Genomic DNA, 12,888 nt, shown 5'->3' with positions numbered 1-12,888 from the left:
GATGATGCATGCTTATTCAATGGTTTTGGTTTTAAATTTTAGATAATGAAGGCTGCTATTTTTGAAAACTGCTTAGTTAATATGATTTTATCTGTCCTTAGCTCATGAGAATTCAAAGCTATCTAATCTACCTGAGCCAATGATTGTTCTGGGGTGGTACTGGGAATTCCCTTCAGTCGGGTGAGTATGGTCTAGCAAACTGGTTAGTTCTATACTGGCACATTCTCAAAGGGGCTGTTATTATATATGAACATGTAATAATATAAATTATAATAATATATATTACAAAGTAATAACAACAACAACTACTGAATGTCTACTATGTGCCAGTTATGAGCTATATGTCTCATGAAGGTTACATTATTTGACACCCATTCAGAACTCTATAAAGTTGATTTTATTATTCCATTTATTAACAAGGAAACCAAGGATCATAAAATGTAAGTAATTTATATCACAGTGCTAACAAATAGCCAACCTGGAACTGAAAGCTAGATTTGTCTAACCCCTAAGCCTGTGTCCTTTTCCTAATTAACAACATTTATTGCTTCAACTTATCGTTTAACAAATCTTATACACAGATCTTGAAGTTGGCACTTGGTCAACATACATTCTTCTTTGTGCCTCTTTCCTGAATTATAATAATCAAAGGGATTGTAACCTTGGCACCCCTCTTTCTCAAAGTTCATTGACTTCTACAAATGTGTTCACTAAAAAAATCCTACTGTATATGGATCAGATTCAATTATAATTCTAAAGATTCAATTTTAATTCTAAATTTTATATGAAAGGTGAACAGCTACAGTATCCAAAGCAATTTTGAAAAAGAAGAATAAAGTTAGAGGACTAATACCACCTGATTTCACTAAAAATCTTGTAATGAAGACAGGATAATACTGGCAAAGGGCAGACAGAAACATAGATTGATGGAACAGAATTGAGAGTACAGAAATAGAAGAACAAATATGCTACTAATGGATTTTTTTAGAGATCCAAAGGCAATTTCATGGAGAAAAGATAGTCTTTTTAATACATAGGGCTGGAATTACCAGGTATCTATATGCAAAGAAAAAACCTTCACCCATATCTCACATCATATATAAAAATTAACTCAAAATGGGTCGCAGACCTACATTTAACACCTAAAACTATAAACTTCTAGGAGAAAATCTTTGTGACCTTGATTTAGGCAAATATTTTTAGATATGACACCACAGCATGATTTATGAAAGACAAAAATTGATAAATTAGACATCAAAATGAAAAACCGACAGAAAACATTTTGACCGAGGACAAACAAACAATCCTATTTTAAAATTCAGCAAAATATTTGAACAAAAACTTCCCCAAAGAAGATAAATGGGTGACAAATAAGCTTGTGAAAGGATTCTCAAAGCCATTAGACATCAGAAAAAGGCAAATTAAAACCACATGAGATATCATTATCTTATTATAATGGTTAGAATGGCTAAATTTTAAAACAAACTGCTAATATCATGTAATACATGCTGAGAATGTGGAGGAAGTGGAAATCTCATACACTGCTGGTGGGAATGCAAAATTTCACAAACACTTTGGAAAGCAGTTTGGCAGTTTTCTACAAAGTTAAACATGCATTACTATATGACCCAGCAATATGGGTGGTGAGGATGATAAAAATGACCTTAGGTCTAAAACAATGCCTTAAACTTCCATTTCTGGCAGTATGATAGGCTCGATACCATGAAAATCCTTAATAAACACAACTATACATATTGGATAAAATACGAAAATGTAAATGAATGACTTGTCAGGAATGTAAGGGATTCTCAAAGGTCAAAAAGTAAAGGATAGAGAGATAACTGGATCATAAAGCAAACTGTTGTGTTGAGAGCACCTTTCAAATGCAAATGTAAGTTTTGATTTTATAGCATTGCAGGATATTGGAGAAAGGAGGTAAAGTGTAGATTTTTCCAGGCTGAAGAAACTCATAGGTGATCTTGCATAACATTGGAAAGGCTACATTCTAAGTATAAGTGAAATAAATAGTCTCTCTTTACTCCCTATACAACTTCAGCCTTCTTAATACTGGATGGAGAAAACGATTTCCTCTGAGAATTCATAATCTTGAGATAGTTTCAATGTGTTTGCAACCTGAATTTATAAAACCCAGGTGATCAAAAAACCTGAAGTTGACAATTTAGATTAAAGTTGGTCTGGTTTGATAGGCTTGTGCACCAGAAAGAATCAAATAAAAATTCCTTCTGAAACTCACCTTCAAACATGGCCTTAAATAATTTCCACAGAATAAAATTCTAGGGAAAATAAGCTTACGGTAAAAAAAAAAATCACATACATTTAAAGAAATAAAGCAACATAAACAAAAGGCAGGAAAATCAAAAGACAACAGAACTTAACTCCTGAAGATTGCAGCTATTATAATTATCAGACATAGGATGGAAAATAAACATTGCTAATTTGCATATAACAATACAGGAGGGGAATGAAAATATAACTAAAGGGCAACAGAGCACAACGTAAATTTGAAAGAGAGCCAAAGAGAATGCTTAAAAGTGAAGAACATAACAATTAAAATTTAAAACACAGTGGGTAGATTTTAAAATAGATTAGACAGAGCTGAAGAAAGAATTAATGAAATGAATCAAAGAGATGAGAAAGTTACCTATACTGTAGTTCAGAGAGAAAACACATGGAAAATATGAAATATATTGATGTGCTCGTATATGTGTGTTCTAGAATACCAGAAGATGACAGAGTGGAGAATGGAGAAGGGGCAAGAGGCAATATCGGATAGTTAATAGCTGAGAATTTCCAGGATTGTAGAAAAACACTAATTGGAAAGTACAAAAATACCAATCAATCTTAAGCAAGAGAAACAAAAAGACATATATCTACTCTACACCTTGACTATTATTGTGAAACAACTGAACACCAAAGGTGAAAAATCAGTCATAGCAAACAGACTCAGAGAAATAAAAATTAGACTGATAGCTGACTCAGCAGCAACAATAAATCCCAGAAAGACTAGAATAATATCTTCTATGTGCTGAGAGAAAATAACTTTAAACACAGAGTTGGAACTTAAGGAAAATATCTTTCAAGACCGAGAGCTATAAAAAGATGAGAGTTATATAAAAATATGCCCAGCAAAAACAAAATTTGAGAGAGTTTGTCCCTAGAAACTCTCAATGAAGAAATCTGAAAATCTGAATAATGTTCTCCAGAATAAATGAAAATAATCCCAGATAAAATGTCTCAGATGCAGGAGGAAAAAATGAGAAAAAAGGTAGTAAATTGATAGGTAAATCTAAACAGATGTTGACTATATAAAGCAATAACTATATTTTTGTGGGATCAAAAGAGGAGAGAAAAATAAGATACAGGACAACAGTATATACATTGAAAAAGGAATTTTTTTTTTTTTTTTGAACAGGGTCTCACTGTATCACACAGGCTGGCGTGCAGTGGCAGAATCTCGACTCAATGTAACCTCCACCTCCTGGGTTTAAGTGATTCTTATGCCTCAGCCTCCCAAGGATCTGGGATTACAGGTACATGCCACCACTCCCAGCTAATTTTTGTAGTTTTAGTAGATACCGTGTCTTGTCACGTTGGCCGGGCTAGTCTCGAATTCCTGGCCTCAAGATCCACCCGTTTCAGCATCCCAAAGTGTTGGGATTACAGATGTGAGCCACGAGGTCTAGCTAAAAAGGGATTTCTTGATGACTTTGCTTCCAATTACACTGAAAAAATGAGAGCAATTAGAAGATAACTGCTAACCCTACAACTATCCACCTATTGGCATCTGTACCCACATATTCTCTCTTCCCTAGATGATGTGGTTTGGCTTTGTGTCCCCACCCAAATCTCATCTTGAACTGTAATCTGCATGTGTCCAGGGAGGGAGGTGACTGGATCATGGGAGCAGTTTCTCCCATGCTGTTCTCATGTGAGTGAGTGATTTCTCACAAGATCTGATGGTTTTATAAGGGGCTCTTTCCCCTTTGATCTCCATCACTTCCCCTCCTGCCATCTTGCGAAGAAGGTGCCTGGTTCCCCTTCACTTTCCACCATGATTTTTAAAAATTAATTTATTTATTACACTTTAAGTTCTAGGGTACATGTGCACAATTGCAGGTTTGTTAAATAGGTATACATGTTCCATGTTGGTGTGCTGCATCCATTAACTCGTCATTTACATTAGGTATATCTCCTAATGCCACCCTGTCCCCGCTCCTCACACCCCACAACAGGCCCCAGTGTGTGATGTTCCCCAGCCTGTGTCCAAGTGTTCTCATTGTTCAATTCCAACCTATGAGTGAGAACATGCAGCGTTTGGTTTTCTGTCCTTGGGATAGTTTGCTCAGAATGATGGTTTCCAGCTTCATCCATGTCCCTACAAAGGACATTAACTCATCCTTTTTTATGGCTGCATAGTATTCCATGGTGTATATGTGCCACATTTTCCTAATCCAGTCTGTCGTTGATGGACATTTGGGTTGGTTCCAAGTCTTTGCTGTTGTGAACAGTGCCGCAATAAACATACATGTGCATGTGTCTTTATAGCAGCATGATTTATAATCCTTTGGGTATATACCCAGTAATGGGATGGCTTGTTCAAATGGTATTTCTAGTTCTAGATCCTTGAGGAATCACCAGACTGTCTTCCACAATGGTTGAACTAGTTTACAGTCCCACCAACAGTGTAGCAGTGTTCCTATTTCTCCACATCCTCTCCAGCACCTGTTGTTTCCTGACTTTTTAATGATCGCCATTCTAACTCACCTTCCACCATGATTGTAAGTTTCCTGAGGCCTCCCCAGCCATGTGGAACTGTGAGTCAATTAAACCTCTTTCCTTTATAAATTACGCAGTCTTGGGTAGGATCTTTATAGTAGTGTGAAAACAGACTAATATACCAGCTGACACTGAAGTTAGATTCCCCATGCTCCTTTCTAAAGCCAATTCAGCCACTTGTGCCCTAGATCCCAATACCTCTTGCCTACTCATGGAAAAACTGCAGCAATTCTTCCCTCTCACTTTACATCATCATGATTCCCCTTCTACATCTTCTAGATCATTCCCTCCAGCATAAAACATGCTGTTATTTCTTCTACCTTTAAAAAATCATCCTCTTTTCAACCATACTTCCTCTTCTAGATGCTGCCCTATTTCTCTGCTCTCCTTTGCAGCAAAACTCCTTGGAAGGGTTGTTCTTTACTCTTTTTCAAGTTTAGGAAACTAAATCCAAGCCAAGTAAAAAGAAGGAACTAATAAAGATAAGAACTGAAATTGGTAAAATAGAAAACAAACACAATAGAAAGGATCCATAAAACAATGCCTAGTACATAATAGGCAGTTAATGAATACTTGTAAATTGCATGTTAAATAGTAATTCAGCAGACAGAACACTTTAAAATGTAAAATTTATAAAGGTTATTACCTGTTCTTCCTTTTACTGAAGAGGAATTTTTTAAGTCTCCACTAATACTGGTGACTGTAGCCATGTATTTTCGTCCAGGCACCAGGTCAGTAAAAGTGAATTCTTTGGCATCTTTGGAGAGTGACTTATGGATCAGTAAGAGGTCTCTGTCAGCTAGGGAAATGATGTATTTCTCCCATTCTGCTACAGGGGGCTGCCATATGATGCTCAGTGAGGTTTCATTGGCATGTTTGACACGAAGCTGGAGGACAGCCAGGGGGACTGAGGAAAAAGCAATGGAGACTTGGGTCACTGATGGACTCAGGCACATTCATAGAGTATACTTTTGAGAGCTCTTCTCTTCCATCCTTAAGAGTGTTTCAGTTCAACATTTGCTTTATGTATGTCTCTGAGTATTAAAACAAAATCTTATCACAAAAAACTTTGTTAATGTATTGTAACCAGAAATACAGACTCAACTGGAAAACATCTTGCCAGAAGAGTCATTGATTTTTGACTACATAATACTTTGAGTTTCTTTTTATATGGATTCTGTAATACAAAAATATTTACTCCAATCTTGTCATTCCCAAAATCACAAAGAAGAGTTCCTGTTTGAGTATTTAGGTGGAGCTAGGAGTATTTGTTACCCCCATAGGTTGAGGAGACCAAGTGCAACTTTCCCTCATTTCTGAGGTGGGGGACACTGATGTGTTCATGGAAGGGAGAGTTGGCTGGCAATAATAGCATCTAATTGAGGACTTGTCTCAAAATTGATTCATTTAAAAGGTTTTATTATTACAATTTCTAGGAGACATTAAGAATAAAGTGTTGGTCGGGCGCAGTGGCTCACATCTCTAATCCCAGCACTTTGGGAGGCCAAGGCGGGTGGATCACTTGAGGTCAGGAGTTTGAGACCATCCTGGCCAACATGGCAAAACTCCATCTCTACTAAAAATACAAAAATTAGCCAGGCGTGGTGGCTCACATCTCTAGTCCCAGCTAGTCGGGAAGCTGAGGCACGAGAATTGCTTGAACACGGGAGGTGGAGGTTGCAGTGAGCTGAGATCATGCCACTGCACTCCAGTCTAGGCAACAGAGCAAGACTCCATCTCAAAAAAAAAAAAAAAAAAAAAGTGTTGCTGCCTTAAATTATGAAAGAATCAAGTATGAAAATTTTTATTATAAATTTTGCATCCATAAATTTTCTATAAATCCATTCTAACTGAGTCCCTAACTCTTCATCTTCCTCCTTTGGTATAGAGAAATAATTTGATTATTTACATCGAGGCCTACTTCAAGTTACCTGAATAAGGTAAACTGGAGATACAGTTTAAGAAAAGTTTGGGCTGGGTGCAGTGGCTCACGCCAGTAATCCTAGCACTTTGGGAAGTCGAGGTGAGTGGATCACCTGAGATCAAGAGTTTAAGACCAGCCTGGCCAACATGATGAAACCCTGTCTCTACTAAAAATGCAAAATTAGCTAGGCGTGGTAGCGCATGTCTGTGATCCTAGCTACTTGGGAGGCTGAGGCAGGAGAATCGCTTGAACCTGGGAGGCAGAGGTTGCAGTGAGCCAAGATCACGCCATTGCCCTCCAGCCTGGGCAACAAGAGTGAAACTCTATCTCAAAAACAACAACAACAACAACAACAACAACAAAAACCCAAATGTTTGGCCTGGCGCCATGGCTCATGCCTGTGATCCTAGCACTTTGGGAGGCCAAGGTGGGTGGACTGCTTGAGGCCAGGAGTTTGAGACCAGCCTGGCCAACATGGTAAAATCCTGTCTCTACTAAAAATACAAAAATTAGCTGAGCATGGTGGCTCATGCCTGTAATCCCAGATACTTGGGAGGCCAAGGTACAAGAATTGCTTGAACCTGGGAGGTGGGGGTTGCAGGGAGCCGAGACTGTACCACTGCACTCCCGCCTAGGCCTGGGAGACACAGCAAGACTCTATCTCAAAGAGTAAAAGTAAATAAATAAGTAAAAGTTCTCCTGAGAATTATGCTGACATGCTGAGAGCCCCTAATGTTTTGTGATCTTACAATTCCAAGTCATTTGAGATGAGTGATAAAATATTAGAGATGACATAGATGCTTGTCCTGTGAAATACTAAAAGTAGCTTAGTTTAAGCTGCTCTAGGTCTTTGATCATCATCCAGTGGACATTAATATTTGGAAGATGAAGAGATTACTGCAAGACACAGTTGGCAAGCGAAGTGGGTGTCAAGATCTTTTGACATTCTTCTAAGAACAGTGAATCCATGTAGTTATTTCCCTATTATCAGGCAAACTAAGAAGAAGGTATTGGAATTTCACTCTAAGTATGGAGTATTTCACATTACAAGGATTATCAAGGAAATGTTGAACTTGGAAGTGCAACTCTCTTATTTGACAATGTGAGTACAAGTATTTGACAGTATGAGGATACTGAAACATGAGTCTTGGTATTCTTGCTGTCATGATTATACTGCAAAGCTTTGGGCAGGTATAACCTCTTTGAGCCTGTTTTCTCATTTCAGTAGCCTTATTCTTCCCTTCCCTAAAATCCAAATATATCCCTCTCCACTTTAATCACTCTTCCTTGGTACCTGAAATCCCCACATTAGTCAACATGAGGTCAAAGGCAATGGTTCCCTAATGCTGATCACTAGCAAAACATTCTTCTTTTGTGGGAAGGATTGTCTTTATTTTCGGAATGTATCCATCCTTCTCTTTTGGTGTCTAAAATGGCTTTCTTTCATGAAATAATGGAGTTACTAGTGGAAGTGATTTTAAATGTTCTAATTTGACAAATTAGGTGTTAGAAACCCCACGTTAGTCTTAAAGTCCTTAATATCTCAATTTCAGAAAACACGAGGGTATGATATTAGCTGTTACGGCAGTTACCTGGATTACCTGGGAGAGGGAACAAATTACTCTTCCATTGGTATTAACACCTTCGTATTTGCCTACCTGTCCGGCCTTGGCAACGCTCAGGATTCTTCAAATTTCCACTCTCAACAATGACTTCCACCTCATACTGTCTTCCCGGCACGAGCCCCATGTCATCCATGACATAGTGTGTTTCTTCCTTTCCCACAGTGATGTTGAGCAGCACTACAGAATCATTGAAGAGTAGGATCCGATACTGCTCCCAGTCTCCAGCAGGGGGCGACCAGCTCACTACAAGAGACCTCATCCAGCCATTACTGTTTGCCTCCAGGTTTGCAACTTTGTCTGGAACTAAATGGTGAAATGATGTCAAAAAGGAGATATTACAAACCAAAAGTAAGAATACTCATTTACTTTTCTTGGGCAGCAATAGATAGGAGACACAATATCTGCAGTTCAAAACATTTCTATCCCCTCTTGATGTCTGTGGATTGCAAATGAGGGTTCTTTATTTTGGAGACATTTGACACTCAAGAAATGTCTGCCAAAATCATTTTAGTAATATCAGTAATGTAATCTTCTGTTACAGTGTTAATAATCTAGTGATATGTGGCATCCTTTGGAAGAAATATTGGATGTCGTGATCATGAGGCATTCCTTTCTTTTTTCCAACTAAAAAGATTAATGTTCTTGCAAGATTAAGCTCTATTTTTTTTTGCTTAAAAACATTCAGGGTCTCTCTCTATAATCTACAGAATAAAATGTCAAGCCCTCTGCTTACATTTTTGGCTCTTTAAGTTCAGACCCCACATCCTTCCAGTCTTACTGAGACTACTTTCTGCAGCCATCCTGTCTCCTTCCCTACCCTTTGGAAAGCTGGCCTCCAGTTGCATGTTCTGTAGACCTGCAAGTCTCCTGGGCTCTTCTGCCTCTGGACCTTTGCTTATTTTGTCCCCTCTGCCCCAAAAGCTCTTCCCTCTTTGTCACAAATGTTACATTTATTAGGTCCTCATTAAAGACCATTTCTATTTCCTCCAAGCTGGTTTTTTTTTTTTTTTTTTTTTTGAGACAGGGTCACACTCTATTGCTAGGCTGGAGTGAAGTGATGCAATCATGGCTCAACCACAGGGCTCAAGCAATCCTCCCAGCTCAGCCTCCTGAGTAGCTAGGACTACAGGCACATGTCACCACGCCCAGCTAATTATTATTACTATTATTATTATTATTATTTTGTAGAAACAGGGTCTCACTATGTTGCCGAAGCTGGTCTCAAACTCCTGGGCTCAAGCAACCCTCCACTTCGGCCTCCTAAAGTGCTGGGATTACAGGCATGAGCCACCGTGCCCTGCTCCCATTTCCTCCAAGTTTGTACTGCTCTTATGAAAGAGAATTTTGTTATCTTTCCTCTTTGACCATATAGCTTTTACTTCAGATCTCTAATAGTAGAGGGAATGGACTCTGGAATCAAATAGCCTAGTTTAAATTCTAGCTCCAGCACTTACTGAGTGGATAACTATGGACAAATTATTTGATCTCTTTGAATTATCTGTATAATGCTAATAATAGCAGGACATCTCTCACAGTTTTGTTGTGAGAACTAAATGAAATAATGGGTGTAAATTATTTTGTCAGTGCCTGATACATGGAAATATCAATATAGTCACTATTATTAAAATGTACTATTTTTATTTTTGTACATGTGTGTATTCTACATCTGTGTGATTAAAATGAAAGTTTTCTAAAGCAGAAGTTGGACAATTTTTTCTGTAAGGATCAGGTAGTAAATATTTCAGGTTTTGCAGGATACATATGGTTTCCGTCTCATCTTTTTCTTGTTTGTTTGCTTATTTGTTTGTACAACCCTTTAAACATGTAAAAACCACTCTTAGCTTGAGGGTTAAACAAAATCAGGCCACAGACCAGATTTGGCACCAGATGGGGTAGTTTGTTGGATCCTGCCTTAAAGGCAAGTAGCATGTCTTATTTGTTTTAACAATAGTACAGTAATTTACACATATAAGGCACTGGATAGATAAGTGTTTGAGGACATAAATTAATAAGATAATGTATGGAAAACATGGTTAAATGCTAACTGGTTCTCACTGTAAGAATGAGTCAGAAATGTTTTATATACTGGCATCAATGCTAATGCATTTATGCTACTTAAATGATGTGACATGAAAAAGCATAAGACAGAAACAATATGCACATCATTCAGAAATCCAAACTCATTTGCCTAAGTGACTCAGACAAATGGGTCCTACCCCAGACACCTTCAGTTACATAGGCTCCACTTCTCGGACTGGGAAAGGAGTTTTCCTGCTAACTTATTTTGTCCTGTTCTAAGGTGGATCAGAGAGTGATTCGAGCAACCAAGGAACATTCTGGAGCCCAAGACTCACATGTTCTGCCCACTGCCATCTTCTGAGCAGACAGTTCACCAGAGACACAGCTGATAGTAACTTGATAAAGTCGTCCAGGGGTTAACTCTTTAAAGCGAGTTTCAGTGACCCGAGGCGCTAATACTCTGGATTCTTTGATGGTCCCTCTGTGAGAGAGGGTGATGTTGTAAGAATCCACATTTCCAGGAGGTCTTTGCCACTTGACTTTTAGAGAGGTCAAACTGCCATCGTTTGTCACCTTCAGATTTGAGACTTCCATAGGGGCTAATTAAGAAAGAACAGAAAAGAGACTTTTACTCAGGATATCTCACCAGTCCTACGGCCAAATTTTGACCTGTGATTTTATTTCTGCAAGCCACATTCCTTGCGCTGGAGAAAACAAGCACTTTAAGAGGCAAAAATTATCCTCTTCAGATGGTGAAAAAAAAAAAAAATTTAAAGAGGCAAAAATAATGCTGTAAAACCAAAGGTAGGCTATGTGCTCGGTGGCAAGGCCCAAATCTTGTCAGGCAGAAGCCTGGATTCTGGTTCAGACTGGGCCATTAGTCAGCTGGGAAACTCTGGACAGCTCCTTCTAGTTCACTGAACCTTATAGTGTTTCTTATTGGCAAATGAAGCTAGGTCAAAGCCCTACAATGGTCCTTCCCAATTCAGAAATTCTTTAAGTGGAATGCGCAAAGAGGTCTGTCATCTGCCTCATTTCTTATCGCCTTTATATATTAATATTCAATAATATTGAGTACATAGTAAATATATTGATCAGTTGATTAATGATTATAAAATTTTATGTGATAAAACTAATTTTTATATTAAATCATGATAAAGTTAATGAGTTGTGTTACTACTTCATCAAAGGAAAATGATTAAAAAGGAGATACCCTTTTGTGAATACTTTTTTCTAGAATATAAATTAATGAAGCTTCCTTAAAAGAATGGGCAGCCTGGAGCGGTGGCTCATGCCTGTAATCCCAACACTTTGGGAGGCCGAGGTGGGTGAATCACCTGAGGTCAGGAGTTCAAGACCAGCCTGGCCAACATGGTGAAACCCCGTCTCTACCAAAAATACAAAAATTAGCTGGGCGTGGTGGTGGGCGCCTGCAATCTTAGCTACTCTGGAGGCTGAGGCAAGAGAATCACTTGAACCCGGGAGGCCAAGGTTGCAGTGAGCCAAGATCACACCATTGCATTCCAGCCCAGGCAACAAGAGTGAAACTCTGTCTCAAACACAAAACAAAACAAAACAAAACAAAACAAAAGAATAGGCACAGCACTCTGATTTTGCATAAGGCAGTTAGGAATGCAATTTGCTCTTGATGTACATAAGTAACTTTTAAGATATACAGAACATTTTTGGCCAGAAATATCTACATATATTTGAGGTATGCTATAAAAGGTATATAAATGTACTGGTGTCCTCAAATATCTTTCCCACTAGCCTCCTATAGTTCCAGAAACTAATGTCTAAGGCACCGCATGTATTAGAGTTTCTCTTAAAATTAGATAACTTACCAAGAGAGGAGATTTAATTCACACGCTAGACTTGCTAGAAGGATTAGACTCAACTAAAATGTAAGCTCCATGAGGGCAAAGACTTTGTCTCTCTTGGATGTTATATCAGCAATGCCGAGCATCTAGCTTATATTCAGTAACTAACGGCTGAATGAAAGTTTGTGTAAATTACTCATTAACACTTAGCATAGATTCATTTATTGAATGAATAAATTCATTAGGGTAGGCTGTGGGAATAGGTCCTGTGGTATTGGGTCCCAGGTCATGTGGTTAGATAGAAAATTTTGGAAATGACTGTCACACAGGAGTAGGGTATGTATAGCATGGAGAAAGTAATTCTGGTTCACTGTGAGTGATGTCATAAAGACAGTGGATGCCTGGTTAAGAAAAGGAAGAAGGAATCCTTAGCAAGGAGATGGAGTATTAAAACGAGAAGAAGAGAAGCTAGGTCCATATCAGTAATTAACTTTGCCTACTTCAAAATGTTGCCAAAGGCTCGCCTAAACCTTAGAATAAAAGAGAATCCTTCTTTTTCTGAGTAGAGAAGTGGATATTGGTCTTCTATACCTTATAAGAATTTCCATTTGTCCTATATTACTGTTATTCAAATAATAAACTTGATTTATTAAACATCCCCTTGATTTTGCTTTATTCTTCTTCAGCTAGCTGGGGGAACTTA

At 38.2% G+C, this 12,888-nt stretch overlaps 1 protein-coding gene and 1 long non-coding RNA gene across 4 annotated transcripts in view; one reads left to right on the top strand and one right to left on the bottom strand.

The window, feature by feature from the left end:
* Nucleotides 1-251, top strand: part of LOC117089748 — a 111,681-nt gene extending 111,430 nt beyond the window's left edge. Inside the window, exon 8 of the long non-coding RNA XR_004439736.1 lies at nt 102-251. This is a non-coding gene — a long non-coding RNA (uncharacterized LOC117089748). The remainder of the gene's footprint in view (nt 1-101) is intronic.
* The window catches only part of PTPRB (protein tyrosine phosphatase receptor type B), a 128,081-nt gene that overhangs the window by 68,698 nt on the left and 46,495 nt on the right, over nt 1-12,888 (bottom strand). For all 3 annotated transcript variants that reach the window (XM_033221269.1, XM_033221270.1, XM_033221271.1), the window contains 3 exons: nt 10,701-10,964; nt 8,380-8,649; nt 5,444-5,704 (listed from right to left, as the gene is read on the bottom strand). In XM_033221269.1, the coding sequence (XP_033077160.1) occupies nt 5,444-5,704; nt 8,380-8,649; nt 10,701-10,964 (795 nt within the window). The remainder of the gene's footprint in view (nt 1-5,443; nt 5,705-8,379; nt 8,650-10,700; nt 10,965-12,888) is intronic.

The sequence above is a fragment of the Trachypithecus francoisi genome, unplaced genomic scaffold (genome assembly GCF_009764315.1).
Source record: "Trachypithecus francoisi isolate TF-2019V2 unplaced genomic scaffold, Tfra_2.0 Lachesis_group11, whole genome shotgun sequence".
NCBI classification, from domain to species: domain Eukaryota; kingdom Metazoa; phylum Chordata; class Mammalia; order Primates; family Cercopithecidae; genus Trachypithecus; species Trachypithecus francoisi.
The sequence above is the reverse complement of the archived record's forward strand: the minus strand, read 5'-3'. Positions and strand labels throughout refer to the sequence as shown.